The following is a 23,208-nucleotide window of genomic DNA, read 5'->3' on the forward strand; positions in this document are numbered from 1 at the left end:
ATTCACAATTTGCCTATCTGTGCAAACTTTGACAAACTCTTGACGAGAATAGTCGAAATAGGAATTAAGTGAAACGGGAATACACGCGACGAATGCATCTGAAGTTGTTAAAGGGATAAGCATACACATGAAGAAAGAAAAAAATCTACAGAAGAAGATTGAATTGAGACATACAACATATCTATAAAGTCTGTAAATCTATATATATAATAAAATCCTTTGCGCAACAGCCCATGAAGGGCCTGGGCATACCTATCGACTGCCGGTCTCCCTCCCACACGTTCTCTCGTCACCTCTAAGCGTGGAGATCTTCAACCAGTATTGGAATAGTCGGGGGGTCAGCCCGACGTATCCCCAGCCGTTATAGTAGGTCGTCTCGACCGGATTACGCTCACTCACTCGGAGCTTCCCAATTTCCTCACGATGGTGGGTTGCCACCGGCCCTATACGTAGGCCGAATAAATTCCGACCAGAGCCGGATTCGAATCTACGCCGTCCCGCAGCAAACGATCTTAAGACGAGTGAACGCCTTAACCCGCTCGGCTACGGAGGAGGACTGTAAATCTATAAAGCCTCATTAAATCTTCAATCTTTGCTGCAGTTTCCTTAGGAAAAGAAGTCTTTGTTGTGGGTTTCTCTTTTATGAGAAGATATATTACACATGTCACTTTTAATGTGAGAAGATCACAAGCATGTGACGCAGTGGCAAGAAATGAGCAACCTTCTTTTTGTCATCGCTGCGTTTATGCAATACAAATACTGAGTTCAGAGAAAAAATAATTTGTATTTAACCTGCTAACGTTGAGAGGTTTTTAAAAAATATGGAAACTGTAGGAATGTAAGCGAAACTTAGTGTCCTCGCGATCAATGCGACTTTAGCGCAAAGCCACAATAATACTCTGTGGGGTTATGTGTTGTCTCGCGTCTTGTTCATCTATGGACTGAGTGTCACTTTACACCCTCACTGTTTATTAATAACGTAGGAATTTATCTTCTTCAATGTGTTTTAGTATGTTCTTGCGATAAGAAATTCACTCCATAACACTTGTTCTAGTCAAATTTTTTGTTATTTTAATACACTGTGCTTGTGTGTACTTGAAGCTTCAGTTCTAACGCGCCCACTATATTTTTCTTTAAATAATCAAGCAATCGATACTACAGTAAAATTTGTTGTTTATACACACATAGGCTAATCGGGACTGGACCATCAGTTTTAAGTGTGATCCGAACCACTATGTGCCTCCCCCGGATATCGAACCCGCGACGAAACTGTGCCATCGGGGAGGCCCTACAGTAAATGTTAATCACGAGTTTTCAGGGTTCTAATACTAAAGAGTGAACATTAGTAATTAAGATTCCACTGTAAATCCAGTCCGAACTAGCCTGTTTGTGCATAACGTTAGCCTAAAACAAACTTTTTCAATTATCTTTCCAGCAAATTTTACCAGAAACTTTAATTATTCGGCCTAATTCATTTTACATCCTGAAGTATTTTCGTATATCACTGCACCTATAAGTTCAGAGGACATTGAGATAGATTTTCAAGGTGGGACCTAGAACGAAACGAGCACATTTAGAGTGAGAATGAGATTGTTCCTCGTTTGATTTCAAGCCTTACTGAATACGTTCAACGTTTAAGAAGACCTTCAGGAGACGGAAGTAAATGACATGAGCAACAAAACTCACGTGAAGGTCTTTTTCCAAGTGAACAGCGTAAACAACTGCTTTCAAACTGACATCTTGCAGTGAAGTTTTGTGGTCGACAAAACGAACGACACTGGAAGCAATGTACGGAAACACTTTCCAGCGTCTCATTAAACTCTCATTAAACTTGGAAAGAAAAATAATATTTCCGTTTTCTTTATTTACTCCTAAACTTCACACGCACCCGCATCCGCTTCAATGACTGAAGACAATGGATTTCCGCATAACGCATACAGAATTTTACAAATGATATACATATTTAATTTTCTGTTTCCTGCTCTCGTTCAATTAAACACAACACACTTTCACTATCCGTGGATCAGCATGGACTTCAGTCTTCTAATCTGGAAACTCGGAGTATATGCCGACATAACAGAGGTTTCAAAGCTTTGTGAAGACATTTTATAAGATTTCAACAGACCCTTGTCCCCTATATTGCATATCCTTGATAGAAAAGTACTTTCTTTTTCATACACTGTAACTGGATGTTTGCACTATTAATTTCTTACTAAAAGGTGATTTATTTTCAATCTTTTCAGTTAATAACCATTGAGGGCATATGGGGGAATGAGTGAAATAGATGAGAACATTGGCAGAAAGAAAACATTCATGCCTTGTCCTGGATTCAAGCTCTCTTGCTTCGTATCAGGTTACGTTAACTGCTTCATAAGGACTACAAAAGTTGCTACCTAGAAAACTATTATTGACAATAGCAACGTCTGGAAATTTATCGAAATTTGGTTCATCTTTGAATAAATTGATACAGCAGTGAAATATGCATTACTGTTGCTACATTGAGAACAGGCGCACATAAACTGAAAACGTGAAATTTATTTTTATTGCTTACCGGCATGTAAAAATTAGCTCAAAATACACAGGATATACGCGTATGCTATTACAAGCATGGCGCTCTTCTCTCTATTCCTCTCACATATGAATTTGATTCATTGATTTGGTTTATTTTACTTCGAATTTCTGCCACTTTTGGCTAACCGCGAAGATAAGGATGAGTCATGATATGATTAAATTGATGAAGGGACACTCACAAACACCCGTGCCTAGTCCGGGACCCCTGGCGTCGTAGCGCGCTGTCCTAACCACTTCGCCACGGAGGCTGCCAGATATGAATTTGAATGCACCATACAACTTCGTCCGAGTAATTCAAATACGTTAAAAAGGATAATAATATGTTAATTATAGTATGTTGAAAACATTTAATTTCGCGAAGGAAATTACTGACTGGTTTGTTTTGTTATGATTCGCTTTTCTGCCAGTTTTGGCTAATCGCGAAGATAATGATCTATGGTGATAAGATTAAATTCATGAAAAGACATAAGACAATCACAAACACACAAGCACAGGATACAACCAAAGTCTCACAGAGGATTATACTGTTTGTGAGTCCAGACACCAGAGCCTAGTTAATCTGCAAAATACAAACCAGGGTGTACTACGTGAAATAGTGGTTGCTATTTGGTTGCCCTCTGAAACAGTCAGCACTTACACCCCTTGCAGAAGAAAAACACATGCAGCACTTATCTGATCTCAGTTCGTTTCATCGCCATTAATCTGATGGCAGAACATAACACTAAGAATACAATTGTAATAATATAACAAAGTAAAGATTTAATGATGAAGTTTGGGATCTCTACCTTACGTGGATTTTCCACCGAATTAACATGGAGAAACTAAGTTTCGAAAAAGAAAATCGGTGTTCGTACGTAGTCGACATTGTAATAAATGTCAGTAACAACAATGAATATGTTACACACACACACACCCACACGCTCACACCCTCCCCCCCCCCAGTAAACTGATCAAGAGGCTTTTACAGGCCACAGATTAACTTAAGAGGGGAATAATGTGCTTCAATTATTGTGCAGACGTGACCAAACAGCTTCCAAAAACAGAAAGTGGCAATTTAAGTCTTTCGTGATCACATACATGATGGAAGGAGTTCTATTAGGAGCCATTACAATGAGGCCATCGTTGTTGTTAAGACAGCTGAAAGCACTTAAAAGGGAAACAACTGGGGACGCGAAATAAATATCCTCGCAGTTCCAAGTAGAAAAAGCACCTGATTAGTAACTCGTTAGCGACTGTACGGAATAGTTTCTCTTACAAAGCAAAGAAGTAAAAAAAAAAAAAATAGGAAGGAAACTAGTCGTACTCGTACGTACGTACATAAACGGAAATGAAACGTCTTGAGGCTCACTTGAACAAGTGAGAAGAAAGACCAAGAAGACCATATATGGTCTTCAGATTACATGCATTTCCACGATATGAAGATTCACTATTTTCCTTCCTCGAGCTGCCTTCTAAATCTCAGAATATCTTCTCGAATGTGAGATGTAGAGAATTTAGAGAATCGAATTCACATTTCTTCTAGCAATTACATTACATCATTTTAGACACTAATTTTCTACATGTATCCAATTCTAAACATCCACACATAAGCACATGGTGGACAGGTTTCTTCATTACATACTGCGTCTTTTGTACACAACAATTATTCCATCTTGCTTCTATATGCTTATGTGTAGTTAGTAGGGTCAGGTTTCGTGCTGTTAGCATTACAATTGCGCTCCTACATTGTTACAATGTATACGTTTAGAGTAGGTTAGGATTGTACTGACTTAGTATTTCCACATTTTCCTCTTCTTCTTCTGAATGTGTATACAACATTTTCCGTGCGAATAAAAAAAGTCTCACACATCGATGACTTATGAGCACGGTCACTTGCGCAACCTACTTTCACGACATAATTTCTAAAAAATGAATACCTTCTGCGACTTTAAAAGACGCACATTAGTTTCTCTCAACTTTAAACTTACTTCTATACTCATTTTCACATTCTAATCGCCTTCATCCTCCTCATGCCCAACTTGTAACAATCGTTACACAATTGGAACACAGACCACTGCATGTGAAAAAAATTAGCTCAGTTGCAGAATATTTTAAAAATCCATTTAGTTACATTTCAAGGCAACATACATTGCATTAGAGGTTTGCAACCACAGTTTTATTAGCCTCCTTAACTTTTTGTAAACAATTAGTCTGAATGAAATTGCTGATGAATTCAATTTGTTAAAGGACTTAAAAATTAATGAAACTTCTATCGCCAAATATTTACTATGAAATGTGATGACTTTAAAAGATTGGAAGCTTCTACTTTTATATATTTTAAAAATTTTCCAAGCAGAATAAAGGAAATCACGGAATATTAACGTTGAATTCAATTTAGTGGTGTGTAAGCGAGTGTTGGTGTGTTCAGTGAACACTACGCAAACCTCTTAATAGTTTAGTCTTGTCCCAAAGGATCCCAGGGAATTATGTAAATTTCTGGTAATTATTTTTGTTAGAAGCAGTGAAGGAGAAATTTTCGGAAATAACAAAAATCATTATTATATCAAAATTAAATTGATACTCAACAGAAAAATCAACAGTAGATGCTTAGTAGACTGTCCATATCTAACGTTCCAAAATGTATGCGTATTTGTATCTTTGTTACATGGCATTCTTTTTCTGCCACCTTTGACTAATCGCGATTATGAGGATGAGCGATGATTTGATGAAATTTATGAGACACTCGCAAAGAACAACCATACTCACACCGGGATCAACGTTGGTGGCGAGATCGAAAGTCGACCACTTCAAGCGCTCAGCCATTGAGCTGGCTCCTTGCAAAATGTCGAAATAATTTCATGAAATGAGAAAAAAATATTAAATTCATTATAAATGAAAATTAAACCAAAACGAAGGACCGACTAAGGACGCTGATGAACAAGCATTCTCTGCTTGAATTAAAAGAATTCCGTATTTATATATATATATATTAAGGACAAATATGCTCCTTTGAGGCAAATAAAGGTCTCAAACTGTATTTTACTTAAAACAGCAATCAGCTGACAGACAATCCAACGGAGAACATCCAGTCTAATGTTTGAGAGGTTAGTAATTAATATCATCTCCACCTCGAACTTGCACTAACGACATACACCTAAGATTGTTGCTGTATTACACTAAGAACATTAGCTGTTTAGTAGTACTGTATCGTGAGAATGAAACAAATAATATTATTAATCATATAGTTGCGGATTAATTATAAAAAATGTCCGAGCAGGAAGCATTTATTCCCCTACTACTTAATCATTTGAGTGTTTTTTAAAAAACATTGTATAAGTCCAGTTTAATCGCAGATACAGATAGGTTAATCGGGACTCGAAGTGTTTAAGTGGAATTCTAACCACTATGTGCTTCCACCGGGCATGGAACCCGTGACCTTTGATTGCAAGGTGATAACGTTACCACTACCGTATTGAATAAGCCAATTTAGTTATTTGCAAACCCTATTAATACAAACTTTTAATTTCGATCAACTACAAGTCTATAAGAAATCCCTGTAAGAAGCACAGCTTATACGAACACGAGATGCAGACTTCGAAACAAAATGCTTACCATGAGATCTCTTCACAAAGTTGCAAGTAATCCGACACAACTGATATTTCATTCGAATCCGAGGTACAGTTACCTCCATACTGCTTAGTGAAACTTGCACGACTGTACACTGTGGTGTACATTTAATCATATATGGAGTGAAGAATATCTCGAATAACAAACTGGAAGAAGACAAGACTCTCTCTATGTGAATGTCTCACATAAACCACTTCAATGTTCTCCCAGCGGTATGAACGCTGGGGAAGAATATTTAGTTTAAGGTGCATTACAGCTAAAGTCCATAACATAAACATTACTGTACTCTACAGCGTTAACTGATTAACTGTCCACAAATCAAACACTCGAACCTTTCCGCTCATCCCACTATGGAGAGAAACTGCATCAATACATAGATGTTTGAAGAAGAGTCTTTCCTTCTTTCTTTATTCCAGGACTGTTATTGAACGATTAATTGGGCAGAGAGATGGACGTGCTCGTGATTTGGTGAGTGCATTGATCGCCGTGTCCTGAATTACTTTCTGCCCTCAGGCTCTCGAAGCAGTCCAGACTATTCAGTAATGTTCCATGAATCGTCCGTTACGTGGCCCCAATCCACGACCAACTACGGCAGCAAATAATGCGTATCTGCATAGCTCTGTATATAATTTTGATAATGAAACGTTTGGACATAAAAAGACTAAAAAAAAAAAAAAAATCTTTCCTGGAACGAGTGTGCTTGAAGTTCGGCCATCTTCAGACATCTTCGCGAAGCGGAAGCGGAATGAGGCACTGCAATTGTTTCGTGCCACTTCCTTTGTGAACAATGCGGCAGTTTTCAAAAGTTGAATTTGGACACGATTTTGACCCTTCGTAAGAAACTGATAAATATGTTGCAAAATGTTTAAATCCTCAAATATTTCAGGTTAAAATTTTAATCCGGTAATACATAAAGTTTTATTTTTAGAAAATTGGTGAAAAATGTAAATTTTGTTACAAATTTAAAATGTTTATATTGCCTCAATTTTCAATATTATTTGAATATTTTACATGTAGTATTTTTTTAAGTAGTTAGACATTCTTTACATATAATTTTTCAATTGACATTAATAATTTGTTTAGGGTAAATTTCAGAATACATGTAAACCAACGCTTGCAGCTAAGGATTTGAACGGCTCCTGTACCGAAGCATTATTTTTTTAATTGACATTGTACTGTTTCGCAATTCCACAACAGTATATACCTTCATAATCACGTCATCAAAACGCCGACACACGTATTTAAGATTTTGACCGTTTTTCAAAACGCTTCTGCACATACAAAACTCGGCATCTTGTATGTCATATCATTAGCTATTAACAATAAATAATAATGTGATGTGACTCTTATAGAAACATTTACATTGCGAGTGGAGCGAACAAGGGTTTCTGTAAATTTGTTTCTTTGCAAGCCGTCAACAATATTGATTTAATATGGTGTCAATACTTGCATGCGGAGCAATATCGTTTACTCTTTTCCAAATTTTCTCTTTCTGCTCGTTCGACGCTAATGATTTTATCCACATCTCCCAACACACCCAAATTTCTTCAAAACCACCCTAACATTTTTAACAATAGGCCAATGTATGGTCATTTTGACTCTAAACTTAGCTTTACATATCCTTCCTTCGTGTCCAAATGAAAAATTCTCGATAACATTTGTTCGGCGCCCCCTGGCCTCAACATCCGGGACAACAATCCGGAGATAAGTTAAGCTACGGTTCTGCACTTCACCCGTTAATTCAATGCCGAAAGTTGGTCACCCTAGTGTACCTCCTAAAAAGGGGCATTAATCTGCAGCGTGATTATAGAGTGCTGACAACATAGCTTGAAATTGACATTTTCTAAATCCTTGAAGACTACTATACCATCTGCAGTATCCAAAGTCTATATCCGAAATTGAAACCTTTGGTTTCTTAGCGTGTTATATCAACCAACTTTAGCACGGAAGCTGACTTGACGCCATACAGATTACATATTTCATTATAAAAATACATTTTTAGATTCTTGAAAATTTACAACCATTCCCTTAAAAAACTATGGATTCGTATGTATAACAAGGGCCAAAATGTAGGTTCTTATACATGTTTTCTATCCAATTAGGTAATGACATTCTTTGTAGAGTGAAAGTAACATTACTTACCTTGGTCTTCGGTATAGTAACTGCGAGCGTCTGATTCTCCCAAACCCTCGTCTGAGAACTCTCCAGAACGAAACTCATCCTCTTCCTCAGGGTCACTGCCGTAATCTGAATGATAAACAAAAGGAAATTAAGATACAATGATATATTTATGTCTTATATATTTAGAAACTAAATTAATGATGAACAGATATGAGAACCGCATATGAATTGAAAATATGAATTCACATATGTACTTAATAGTGTAAAATGTGCATCAAAATTTCGTTGCTTATGTCCATTACTTATGTAGTAGATTAAGTTAGTAAATGATAATACTGTCATTAGTTACATTATGCTTTTGGTCGTATTCAATACATTTATTACAACCTGAAATTTAGAATCTACACATTTTCCGATACAGATCTGCCACTTCATTTAGGTTCTCGTACACATGTAGGGTTATAATGTATAACAAGAATAAAGTTGTTGTTGATGATTATTGAAACATGTGCTAAAATTTCCAACTTATGTGACCTTTAATGAAATATAAAACCTGCATGTTATATTACACCTTGGCTTTTACAGTTATTTCGTTTGACTGTCCACTAGGGGAACTTTAGCATTTGCTTTAATAATTTCATAAAATATTCTCCTGAATATATATGAAGCGTGCACACACACCTACGAACTACATTTCTTCTTTTCTTCTTTCTGTAGTAGACAGACTTCAATGTTTTAATGTTTATAGATTTTATACAGGATAAAAGATCCCTGTTACATAAATGTGCATTAATCATCCTGCAAAAACCTTACCAATATCTTTTCTCATATATTTTAGCCGACACTGACCGATTATTGAAGATATAAATCCGTTTTCTTTATTAGTATCTACAACACAGAGCGTTCATAAAAAAGAAAATATATTATATTGCTTACAACCTAACGGCAGTATTTAAGGTGAATACAATGTCAGACACTTGATTTCTGTCGATCAACATAAATTAATTATTGACTCATCAATGTATCACGTTTCAGATTTTAACAAGATCATAGTTTTAAGTACTATTACACCACTACGAGAAATATTAAATTATTTACAAATATTATATCTCAACTACTTTGGAAAGATGTAAGTCTTGTACTAATGTCATATCATACAAAGTTATCCAATATGAGCGTGCTTCTTTGGTTATATTCCATTTGAAATTTCAATTTCTTTTGAAAAACAAGCTGGCCTCTTGTAAAGACAACAAAATGTATTTATTACATAACAGGCTAATAGTTTTGATAATTATAATAAATTGCACAAACTACCACAGGCAATGGGAAAGACCATTGAATGACGGTTCTTTTGATAGGTTTCCAAATTTCAAATTACTTTTGTAGAAAACATTCTCTGGTGGTCAATGATTCTCGAAAGGGCAGCCAAACAATGCTGGGATGTTTCAGTGAGAGTTAGACTCTAACAAGGTAATATTTTCAAAGATGAGAACAACACAAACACACAATAAACTATTGAGGTACTTTAGGGGGGGGGGTAAAAGTGTCTTTCTCACCTACACAAAGTTGGCACATATTGTGGAAACATAACTGCACATTCATCTTTTAAGTCGACGAACATCGGATGTTTAAAATAAATCAGTGTTTTACTGTTACTCGATTTTTTTGTGTGTGTTTAAACTTTCACCGCTAGCGTAGCTGTCGTCAAGAGCTGATGGAACAACACTTGCTTCAAGAGCATGTTTTGAGTTCACAGGCATGACGGGGCACTTCAAGCATATTTACTTCAAGTATGCACTTGCCATCTCAGTGGCCAAGTGCGCTGAGTGTTCGACTCACGATCTCGCTATCGAAAGTTCTGGGTACAACTCCCGGCCAAGGCATGAAGTCATCTGTCTTTCTTTTCTAGGCATGAACTTGGTTTCTAAAAAAACGACTGTATAGTGATATGATAAACTGGCATGTACAGTCACCGGCAATAAAAAGAGAAAAACTAGATCCTGAAATACTAGCTTCCCTGTAAGGAGTTATGTGTGTTGCCTAACTCTACGGGATGCAGAACTTTTCATTGAAACTGCTATTGAATTTCACTCATCGCCGTAGAGTTAGGCAACACACACAACTCCTTGCAGTATTTCACGACCTATAACCCTGTCCCAGCTAACTGTGGAGCAGGGTCGCGCATAGCGGTAGATGTGAAGGAGGGAAATCGAGTGGTGAAAGCGCAGCGTTGCCAACCGTACGGTACTGATCGTACATGTACGGAAATTTCATGGCATGTACGGACTTGAGGTACAGACCTTAGCCCGTACGCTAAATGTATGGCTTGTCAAAATTTGCACTTGCTGTTTTATCCCTAATACGTATTTCCCTAAGAAATTCTTAAAGCAAACGTACGGACTTGGAGACAGAAATACGGTCCGTTTGCCATTTGAGAACGGTATTATCGTTTTCAAAAGTTTGCAACGCTGCAGAGCGAAGCAGGGAAATCGGGTAACTCCAGTCGTCCATTACGCAATCCCATTTCTCTCACTGTTCATTGCTGGAGCCGTCTCGCGTCACTACTTGCGCAGCGAATTTCGTTCGCTTTGTTTACAGTTAGCTGGTACAGTTTCTTCCATTTTTTTTGGAGTCTCAATGTTATTGGCGGTGATATTACATAGGGATATTGTGACCATTTTCTGTAAAAACTAAAATGTATCAATATTTTTAAATATGGCGAGAAATAATCTTATTATGCCAAAAATACGTTTCTATCTGTTGTGTAAGATTTCGGAGTAGTCTTTTTTTCAAAAAAGCACAACTGCATTTTTTTAGAAGATGCAGAATGGAATAATTTTGCATTGTAGTAATCTAGTGTGGAAGGGAATTTTGTAACAAGGCACTCAAACACATTGGCACATCTCAAGGAATTCCGAAGATATTTTTTAATGTTTCAACTCTTGTTAAATTGATAAAAGCAAAATTAGTAAGATATTTTTTAAGTAGCGTAAACATAAATATTATTATTAATATAATTTGAATGTTTTGCAAAACACTGTACATATGGGTGATCATGTTTTTCAGACTATTTGCAGTAAATATGAAGAATTTCTTGATCTAGGGGAAGATCAACAACAAGATCTCTAACAAGAGGCGCTGAAAACTAACAATACTGTAAACCAAGTGGGAGACCGAGAAATAGTATATCCTCAGTATACCCACACTGTTGCAGAAGCATCTGACATGAATCCGTGAAGACATTGCACGAAACTGATTGTCAATATGGAAACGTGTCAGCTGCTTTGCAGTTTGATAAAGCATCATCTCCTGATTATGTCATTTGATATGCAATTTCAGATTCTATGTTAACAGCAGTGTTGTATAATTTGGGATTCGTCATGAATTTTGTAGTCGGATCATGTCGTTGGCACAAAAATGAATAGTAGAAGTGATAATGATAACCAAACAATAATTATTAAAAACTAATATTAATAAAATATTATACGTTGCCTTATCGTTATAGGGCCTCCTCGATGGCGCAGTGGTAGCGTCGTTGCCTTGTAATCAAGGGGTCCCAGGTTCGATTCCCGGTGGGCACATAGTGGATCGGATCCTTTCTTAAACTGTAGGTCCAGTCCCGATTAGGCTTACTGTGCATAAAGTGGACTTAAAACACCAATTCAACTACAACCTTATCATTATACACAGTGTAATATCCTTACAGAGACACTTTAACTCGATTCCCAAGATGACTGATTATCCAGCTCCTTTCCTTTATTTTACTTTATTTTTACATTTCAAATAATTAATATACTGAAATGCGCAGTTATTGGAATTTTGAAAATTCATGGAACCATTCATTACTTGGAACGAAAACTTAATATTCTGATCTGTTTGTTACATTTAAATTTCGATCTCTGATATTTTCACATTGGTTATTCTGTTGGAATAATCAACTGAACTTTATGTTATCAACAATAAAAATATTATTTTCTGCTCATATTTCTAATTTGAAATTAACGTTGTCAATTTTTCAGGGGGGTCTATTGACCGGTTCTGACGTCTATGCTGCGCAGTGACAATAACGCTCTCCACGCAAGAAACATAGCAGAATTCTTTAAGCTTTCTCTGTATCACACACACGTTCATACACAAAAGCCATAGCAACTAAGCGTGTCATTTTCCCATGAAAGTATTATCCTACAATATTATACGCTAACGAGACTGGGAATTTCCAGAAAGCTCAATTACTAGTCATTCCCAGCTTTAAGCGCACCGCTTAACACTATACAGTATGGCCACGGTTATTCACTGTGTTCGCATTACCGTAAGCTTAATTGTGTAGGAGGAAACAGTTAAGAAGGTAAAAATATACTTTTGTACATGAGAAAAGATCTCAGAAAAGCACTAAACGGTTTTGCACAAAATAGTTTTTCTTCTCTTGAGCAACAAAGTGCCTTATTTGTAAAGAGAAGAAGCGTAGCGCAAACACTTTCCCATCGACATAAAGAAGTGGAGTGGTATTAGTACTACTTTGTGCTGCTTGAACAAAAGTGGACCTCTTCCAACGCCATGCCGCAATGCAGCATGACATGAAGAACCCATCTTGTTGCTTCACCATTATCCTTTTGTCACTAGCTGCACACTGAACATAGGGCATGACTTTCTAAAAAAAAATGCAATTTAGAGATTTCGGATTCCATTCTCATTTTAGATATTCGGATCTGACTTTAACAGTAGTTCCAATTCCAATTAACCTCAATGAATAAAGTCGCCTTTGAGATTGAATTATTGCTTTTCTTTCCTTCTTTTCTTTTTTTAAGGGATAGAATAAAATGGCGATCTCCACAAGTTTACCAAAGTTTGCTTTAAGTCCACCGTTTATGCTCAGATAGGCCAATCGATATCCCATACCATGGGGATAGTACTACGTGCCAAGAACAAGACGAGATTTGGTCTCGCACCTCTTTTAGGTGAATGTTTCGAGTATCATACCAAAGCCTTGCAAGAGACCGAGAATCTCGGACACTTAATGTCGGTCTCGTCTCGAATTTAGAGAAGAGGTATACCAATGTAATTTTAGTGTAGGTAAATTTTTCATTAACACACCAAATATTCGAGCGAGACCGAGAGTTCCCACTAAGTGCATAATTTTAGTAAAAAAAATCATACCTTCGTCGCATCTATAAAAACCCTGTGAAGAAACTAAAATTATCTTTAATCTTCAATAAAGCACAAACTTTTGTTTCCTCACTGAAAAACTTCAGTATTATTTAAATGAAACTTCCAGCGTATGGAGTCAGATGAAGTACACCAAATACAATCCAATAGGCGTCTCGACGCCTGATATTGGCAATTTTTAACGATCTCCAATATTTTTCTAAAAATGTAACTGTACAATGGCCAAGAAAGAAATTTCCTGACTGAATATTTCATCAAAATAAAGTTCAGGAGATCCATATTTGAATCATTGACAAAAGTAAAAACAAGAATTGGTCACAAGCATCAATTTTCATCACTCTTTCAATTACCATAAATATATAAAATACAAAGGTACATTGTGGAAGAATAAAAAATGTACACACAAGGTACATGTTGTATTTGTGCATATGATGACAGTGACAAAATAAAGAGAATGCTAGTTTAGACTCACGTAATTGCGAACATTAGATAGAAATGTGGTAAAATTCGCAAAACGAAGGCTAAATGAGTAAAGTTTAATGCTAAATTTGCAATCCTGTATGCGTGAAAACATAATTAGGATTTGTCACATACTCACACACACATACACATTTTCTTTCTTTAAAAAAATGAGTTTCGCTCTGTAGAATATTGCAATTTTAAATATATATATATTTTAGATGAAGAGGAATGGATGGCATTTTGAAACGCACACACATGATCTATTGAGCTTCTGCGTATGAAGGGAACTTGAATGCATATTTTGCAAACATTTTCTTACACTATCGTTATGCAACTAAATTTAAAATGGCGGTATACGATGGGATACTTAATATTGCGTAAAAGATTACACGAAAGTATTTACAAATTCAACACGTGCGACAAGCCGTTACGTTTCTCTGCATTTAAAAAAACAAATCCTCATTTTGCATGGGAAAACAGGGAACACACTCTAACCAAGAGCTCATTATGGAGAAATGCCGGCTTCTTGAAAACCAGAAACCGGAAGCAGTCGTTTTCGAGATGCCTAGCACGTGAAGCGCATTCTTCGTCGTCGACCTGAGCGCGGCCCAGAATGGCGAGCGAATCCTGAGGATCCCGTTATTTTTACCACAATCCTTCCTGAATTATCCTACAACTCTGATTTTGACAAAAAAGCCAACTTGGAAAATTCTTTGAAGTTTTCGTGTGAACATCGTGGGAAACTTGGCTTTCCAGACTTCTTTCGTGCACTGTCAACTTCATCAGGGTTTCCACTGCTCCTTCACCCGTGAAACAGTGTTCATTGTTGAAAATCCCACAGAATGATTTTACGCTTCACGAACCTAAGTATTGTTACAAGGAATAAAAACATTTCTCCAGTGGAACAAATAAATGTTGTTCAACAGAGGGTTGTTTGACCATAAGGCACTTCAATTTAGCCTAATACATACAAAGAGAATGGATGCTTTGAATGGGTAAGAACGAACACGCCGCACAATGTGATACGAATGGAGGTTAGAGAGAGCATTACATCTCTTTTACCTAACAATGTGGACAATTGTGCAAAAGACACCATTTTACCGTTGCAAATTAGTGTCTCGGTTGACGCTACCGAAGCACTGCCACCTAGAAACAAGTTGCCCTAAAGAAACTGACGCAAGAGTTTGTCAGGGCAATCAAGTTTGTGGTATTCCAGATTCCAGAATTATGCAAAGTGTTGTATTTTTACCAGCTGGTTAACTACAAAAAATATCAACTGAGTAATAGAAGGGAAGAGAAGGACGTGTCTATGATAGTTAACGTTCTGGTGCTTGAATTTACTTGAGTTGCGGTTACGGAAGACTGGATCGTCTGAGGCCTACAACACCATCCACGAAGTTAAGTTACATCTCGGCACCATTCCATTCAGTTCCAATCTTACTTAGGTATAGTTATTTGCACGCGCCATTCACCCATTTTAATATTTCGTTATTTTGTCATCAAATTGCAGATATGATGATAGATCCTATTATGAAAATAATGTGATTCAACAAAGCTTTTTTCCTTGACAACGTGAATTTTACCAAATTATAGTAGATTCTTACTTTTATTTTCTTTTATTCGTACTTGTCATGTCAGCAAGAAATTTTGCTCTTAAAAAAAGAATCCTGCAGATTCTTTGTGAAGACACCAAAATGACAAATTCTCTTCTGTAGGCTGTATTTTGCAGACTAACAAGGCCCTGGCGTGAGGCTTGTGTTGTGGTTGCACTTTCATTCATTTGAACTTATTTCCATTCATCCTCATCTTCGCGGATAGCCACAAGTGGTAGAAAAACGAAGTAAAATAAAGCAAATCATTCAATCAAGCAGATACTTTGTGAAGTTTCTTCCCCGGTTCTTGTTGAACTTTAGCGGTAATTAGATTGATTGATTGATTGATTTGGTGTTTTAAGTCCACTTTATGCACAGAAAGGCTAATCGGGACTGGACCTACAGTTTAAATTGGGATCCGAACCACTATGTGCCTCCACCTGGTATCGAATCCAGGACCTCTTGATTTCAAGACGATAATGCTACCACTGCGCCATCGGAGAGGCCCTCGGTAATGCTCCTAGTCTTTTTATTATATTACCTAGCACACTTTAAAAAGGGAATATTTTTTCCGGAAGTTTTCAAATGTATTTTCATTCTGCATTCTATTCAATAAAATTATTATTTTCACTTGCATTTTGTACTGAGTACCTTTACAAATATTGACTCTTAGCCTCTTATAAATCTGTGAAGCAACAGATCAAGTAAAATTTTTTTTTTTTTCAAAATAATCGTCATTTTTCTATTTATAACATCTTGGCTCGCAAATCTGTTTACTGCATTAATTGTAGGAATTGAATGGGTGTGAAAATATTTTGAAACACATTATTCGTTTGCAAAGAGACGTAAATTATGATCTTCATTTTATTTTCTTTCACAAGTTTCCATTCTCACAGACATTCATAGCGCTCGATGTGACTTACTTTATCTCATTCATAAGTATTATACGCCTGGTTTAGTGGGCAGATGAGAAGGAAAAAAACTCTTAGCCTAATCCAACCATTTTAATGTTAGGCTCTGTAGGGAAACCCAATGAAGATCATCACAAGATCAAACGTCCTGAAAGATTGTTGGAATACTCAAACAGGTTGCAAATTCAATTCCTCTTGTATCGACTTGCGAATACCTTTTAAATATAAAATAACTGCACTTTTATACTTTCACTTGCATTTGCAATTTTCTTTCCATATAACTAGTATTCGTTTTGGAAGCAATCGCGATGTCTTCCTTTCTCTCACTTCAATCATGACATCTATAATTATGCGAACACGATGTGATTGCATTTCTCCCATCCACGTTTCGTATCCTTTATTGCATCACGTCCAATACGAACGCCTGGCCTTTCCAATATATTTTCTTATTATTATTCTCAGTAAATACACACTTGGATGTTGGTTTAACTTAAAAAGTGATAGAAGGTTTCATTCTTTTTAAGCGTTAACTACCAAATAAGTTTGATTTTAAGTCAGAAAGGAGTGAACCCTATTGTTTCATTTTAAACCTTAATTCGTTAGTTTGCGGAAATACGATTGAAAAATACAGATAATATAGAAAATTGAACTCAGATAAGACTAAGAGTGAGCAAAAATATGGTGCTCTAATTAGTTTAGAGGAGTTCGATTCACGATCTTGCTACAGAGTTCCAAAGTTTCTGCTCAGATAATTTAAATGCAAATGAACCTACACTTTTAGGTGGGATCCGAACCACTGTGCGGCGTACTTTGACCAGAAATCAACCCAGAGATCCCTTGATTAAAAGGTGACAGTTTTAGCCACTACATTATATAGGAGAGAGCCGAAACGTTCGGATTCGAGTCCCGGTGTGAGCACTAGTGTCCTTCGTGAAGATTCAATCGTCGCGATTGCCCTACAGAAGCAGCAAAAGCGACGAAAAATACAAGTTGGTGTGGGTGAGATTATTACCATCGGGAAAACGGATTCGTATATTGTTAATTTGTTTGGCTAAAGGACACACCCAGAAGTCTTGAATATGTACGAGGTACACATGAACGCACAATATATGCTAATTTGCATAAAGCATACCCCCAGGTAGGATAATTTGCATAAACTTCTCCTCTACCTGCTTCACCGTACAGACATCCCCCCTCTCCTATTCTCAAACTCAACCAAGCATCCCCCAAATAAGAATTTCCACTTCAAGTATGGACAGAAGAGCTAAATAAACTTCAACACAGAATCTCCTTCAAACCCTATACAAAGACAATCCACGTTATATTACAAATTGTGGAATGCGAGTTTTTAGAGATCACAGGTGAAATCCATTTTTGTTCCAGTGGCACTTCCAAGCTCCACACGCAGCTTCAGCCATCCTCACGTTCCCATTGCTCTTTGACTCCATTCCATGTTTCGCTCTCTCTATCTGAGAATTTTTATGAGAAACCTCGATTTTCTGTCTTCTTTGAAGTAGAACAAATCTGTTTCCAATCTCGTAAACGAGTTTTCCCCTTTGTTATTCTTAACAGTACAAAGAGGATATCCTAAAGATGTACCGAATATAGAAAGTAGTGGTGACAAGAGCGACTACTACATGATGCATTTTCTCTTTGAAGTCAGGGATCGAATGCACTGGAGATGCTGTCAAGAGCTTAGGACGTTCTGTGAAACTTTCTCGGAAAGCAAACGCTCCTTTCCACTTTGTCTGAAGTTGCTAGGTAAGAGTTAAATTCCTGCAACGCGAGAGCGAAATGAGACAATGCAATCTTATGCTTGTTCAACTTTTACGACGTTTGCATTTTTACAGAGGCGGGCGATTCTTCAATCGTTCCCTCACATGCGACATAGCAGTTATGTTGCAGAGGTGCGATTCTCATTACATTTTAGTACTGTGTTTATTGCCGCACATTTTCTTTCTGACATAAACCGCGGAAAGGACAAAAAGTCATGGAACAGTAGCAACATCTCGAGTGTATAATGGTGCTTCCTATGGGTACTTGTCAAAGTTGTTTTAAGTCTACATTACGCTCAGATAGGCTAGTTGGAGCTAGACCTACAGTTTACAGTGGGGTCCGAATCACTGTACGTTGTGTAATACTCCACCGTCGGGTATCGATCCCTGGACCATCTCTGTGACTATATGACAACATCATCACCATTGCACCATTCGAATGTGCAATATTTCTTCTTCGTAGTTCTCTTTCTCTCTCTCTCCCTCTCTCTTACATACACACACGTAGAGAGAAAGGGGGAGAGAAAGATAGAAAATGAGTGAGTGAGAGAGAGAGAGAGAGAGAGTTGTGAGGATTTGGAGGCTGGGTAAAACCTAGCAAAATGCATTACAATGGTTTATTGATTTGGTTTATTTTACTTCGCTTTTTCTGCCACTTTTTGGCTAATCGCGACGATGAGGATGAGTGATGAGATGAAATAAATGAAGGGACACTCACAAGGAACGTGATTATCCTTTCATGAGTTTCAACTTATTACCCTTCGTCCTCAATTTCGCGAATAGACAAAAGTGGCACAAAAGTGAAGTAAAATAAAACAAATGGATCAATCAATCGCAAATATATAGTTGTTGGTCTACATATGCCACGTAACTAATGAATAGTCGAGCAAGAACTCAAACTAAGTCAAGTATGAAGAGCATGTGGATATTTTTGTTGTTAATCGACTTGGCGCCTGGAATTGAAGTTATTTGACGTGTGTGGTCGTAAAAAAAAGCGATTGCGCGGCTGCTCTCCTAATGTGATGAGGGTATTGTGAAATGTGGCCTTTATAAATCAAGGATACACAATGGGTTAACATGCACCTGTCAAGAGAAAAATCCTTGTACTTTTTCTGCACTGATTCATGTTATGGGCTTTCGTGAATTCGTTGTATTTCTAAATTTTCTCCCCCAAATGATGAATAATACTGAATTAGCGGAGTTGTTAGCGTAGCGGGCTAGGGATCCAGTGGTCCTAGTTCGAATCCATGAGGTTAGTTCAACTCCTCATCGTCGCGATTAAAATGGAGATGTAGAAAAAGCCACGTAAAATACCGAAATACAAATATGAATAAATAAATACATAAGTACAAATACGAGCAGTATAAAATTCTATGACAATATTATGTAGTTCACAAATTGAAAGAAAATAATCCACGTTTGCGATTTGAAAAATGCTTTATGGTTTGACTTGCAATTTTCGGCGTGTGGCGACTTCCAAGATTGAATGACGCAAATGCAACAGAAAGCTGCCAAGATTTGAATCCATAATCTCTAGTGTTTCAACGTGCTCAAGCAATAGACTGTGGAAGCATTTTGCTCTAATGCTTCGAAACACATTGAATGTGTTATTTCGATGTGGAGCAGAAAATATTCTAGATAGTAGCACTGCTAAGTTGGAGCCAGAAGGGGATGAGTTCTCCCCCGAAAAAATGACTGGCACTCCTATCTCATACCCCTCCAGGGAATGCCGGCTTAAAGTAGTACTGACCATGCGGGCGGGGGGGTTTGCGTGCTTTGTTGAGGCTGAGAGCTATGCCAGCGGTAGAGTTTTCTACCAGCAGGGTCACCCATGCTCGACAGGTCTCAGAAGAGAAGCCAGACTAAGGCGTTCTGCAACGTCCCATCTTACCTAGTATATCCTATCCTAATATTCCTATCCAGTCCCAAATAGACAGATGCGAACATCTGCAACTGTGTCCCACATTGTGGAGTGGCAAGTGCCAAGGCCTAAAGATGGCAGCCCCATCATGGCACTTGGGGTCAGAGGGCCAATAACCCACTACCCTTAAAAATAGATTATTAAAGAAACCATCGAGGAAATAGCCGGACGAACAAACTGTTTACGACCTTTGGACTTAAAAAGAAAACTCTAGTGGGGTTTTGGAATGTTAGAACATTATATGAGGCAGGAAAATTGCAACAAGTAGAACCAGAAATGGCGAAATATAAGTTGGACATCCTGGGAATGAGCGAAGTCCGTTGGAATGAATTTGGAGAGATGAAAACATCTAGTAGTATGACATTCCTCTATTCAGGTAGACAAATGGAGATGATGAACATCGTAATGGAGTAGGCATACTCGTAAGCAAGAAGACTGCTCGAAATATATTGGACTGGAAGCCTGTCCAATATACTGAACATATACTGAACGAATAATTATGGTCAGATTACAGGCAAAGGTTCGAAATGTTAGCATCATACAATGCTATTCACCTACAAAGCAAGCACAAATAGAAGAAAAACAAGGGTTCTACAAAGAATTACAAGACACTATAAAAAAGGTTAAGATGAAAGATGTTATTATAGTAATGAACCATTTAAATGCCAAAATTGGCTCAGAAAATGTTGGACTGCAGCAAGTGATTGGCAAAAAAGGCCTAGGTGATAGAAACAAAAATGGGGAACTACATTTAAGATTGGTGTGCCTCAAATGAAATGACTATTGGTGGTACACTATTTGCACATAAAAATATACATAAGATCTCTTGGGTATCCCCAGATCATAGAACTCAAAATCAGATTGATCATATAGCTATTAGTAGGAAATGGAGAACATCCTTATTAGATGTGAGAAGTAAACGTGGAGCAGACATCTTATGGTAGCCAGTTTCAGAGTCAAAATTATGGCCGCAAAAGAGAAACAAAGCACAAAGTTTGGCATTGGAAAACTACAGAACAATAGTGCAAATCAGGACTTCAAGTTGCAACTTCAAAACAAATATCAAGAAATAGGGGAGCTGGATGGTGATGAGGTGGAACAACACTGGGAAAAGGTGAAAAATACATTTTCAACGGTATCAAAAGAAGTTTTGGGATATAGAAACCCTAAGAAAAAAAACTGGATGTTAGAGGAAACTTGGAGGAAAATAGAAGAAAGGAAACACATTAAGCTGAAGATGAATATGTGTAAAACTAGGAAAAAGAAAGCAGAATTACAAGAAGAATATAGGAAAAAGGATCATGAATTGAAATATAGTGCGCGAGCTGACCGTAGAAAATGGACCAGCGAGTTAGCCGGTAAGGCAGAAAAAGCAGTAAATGAGGGAAATATGAAGGAAGTATACCAAATTACAAAGATCTTGTCTCAAACTAAAACCACACGGAATCGTCCAGTGAGAAATAAAGATGGAATACTCCTTACGAATAAGGAAAATCAGCTCAATAGATGGAAATAACATTTTTCAGAAGTATTCAACCAAGCCATAGCAGGGACAGAAGATTTGCTTGAAATACCGGAAGAAATGCTAGAATATGAAATATGAAATAGATGATGAAATAACTACTAAAGAACCAACAAAAGAAGAAATTAAAAAAAACACTGAGAGAACAAAAGAGTGATAAAGCATCTGGAATTGATAACATTCCACCAGAAATTCTCAAGGAAGACATGGAGATGACAATAGAAATATTACAACCAATGTTTGCAAAAATATGGAAAATAAAATCAATACCAGAAGATTGGAAAAGAGGTTTACTAGTAAAAATGCCTAAAAAGGGAGATAGTGCCAACTGAAATAACTGGAGAGGCATAACACTACTTTCAGTTCCTAGCAAAGTTCTAAGTAGAATTATTTTAAACCGAATTAAAGGATGTGTTGAGAAAAAGATCCGGCGAGAACAAGCAGGCTTTCGAAGCAACCGTTCCTGTATAGATCAGATAAATACACTGTGTATTATTATAGAACAGAGTATGGAAAACTTCTCTAATCTGTACCTTATATTTGTGGACTTCCAGAAAGCATTTGACACTATAAATAGAATGAAAATGTGGACAATTGTAAACGAATATGGCATTCCAGCACATATGATTGATCTTATTAAAAACTCCTATGATGGTTCCACATGCCAAGTTGTGCATGAGGGAATACTTACGGATCCAATCCAATACCAGTTATTTCAGGAGTAAGGCAAGGATGTATTTTATCACCAACAATATTTCTGATGGTAATTGATAAAGTAATGAAGAGGGTAACAGACGGGAAAAGGAGAGGTATAAATTGGAGTCTCACCGAACAGATAGAAGACTTGGACTTTGCAGTTGATATTTGTCTGCTATCTCACACATACCATAATATGGAAAAGAAATTAGGAGATTTGGATAAGGAAGGGAGAAGAGTTGGTTTAAAGATAAATAGTAAAAAGACGAAATTATTAAAATCAAATGTAAAAAAGATGGAAAATTTCACTTGAATTTGGAAAATATTGAAGAGGTTAAGGAGTTTACATATCTGGGGAGTTTGGTGACAAATACAGGGGGAACAGAAGAAGATGTTAGATCGAGAATTAGGAAAGCAAATAAATGTGGTATTTATTCAGCTATATAAAGTTTGGAAAGCCAGAGAAATTTCAATAAGAACTAAGTTGCGAATTTTTAGAACTAATGTGAAGTCAGTTCTCCTTTATGGATGTGAAACTTGGAAAGTAACAAAGAAAATTACTAAAGATATACAAACATTCATAAATAGATTCCTAAGGAAACTTCTGGGAATATATTGGCCAGATATTATCTCAAATGAAGATCTATGGAAAAGTACACAAGAGGAACCGGTGGCAATACAGATCAAAAGAAGGATGTCGATTGGCCACACATTGAGGAAAGATCCATCGGCAATAGAAAAACAAGCATTGAGCTGGAACCCACAAGGACAACGTAGGAGAGGAAGGCCAAGAATGAGTTGGAGAAGGACAATAGAGCAAGAAATATGGGAAGCAGGAAAGACCTGGAACGAGATAAGGAAGATGGCT

At 37.1% G+C, this 23,208-nt stretch overlaps 1 protein-coding gene across 4 annotated transcripts in view; it reads right to left on the bottom strand.

The window, feature by feature from the left end:
* Positions 1–23,208, bottom strand: part of LOC145984024 (uncharacterized) — a 509,229-nt gene that overhangs the window by 204,285 nt on the left and 281,736 nt on the right. For all 4 annotated transcript variants that reach the window (XM_083117339.1, XM_083117340.1, XM_083117337.1 and 1 more), the window contains one exon: positions 8,320–8,424. In XM_083117339.1, coding sequence (XP_082973465.1) covers positions 8,320–8,424 — 105 coding nt within the window. The remainder of the gene's footprint in view (positions 1–8,319; positions 8,425–23,208) is intronic.

The sequence above is a fragment of the Lepisma saccharinum genome, chromosome 2, assembly GCF_977018435.1.
Source record: "Lepisma saccharinum chromosome 2, izLepSacc3.1, whole genome shotgun sequence".
Taxonomy (NCBI): domain Eukaryota; kingdom Metazoa; phylum Arthropoda; class Insecta; order Zygentoma; family Lepismatidae; genus Lepisma; species Lepisma saccharinum.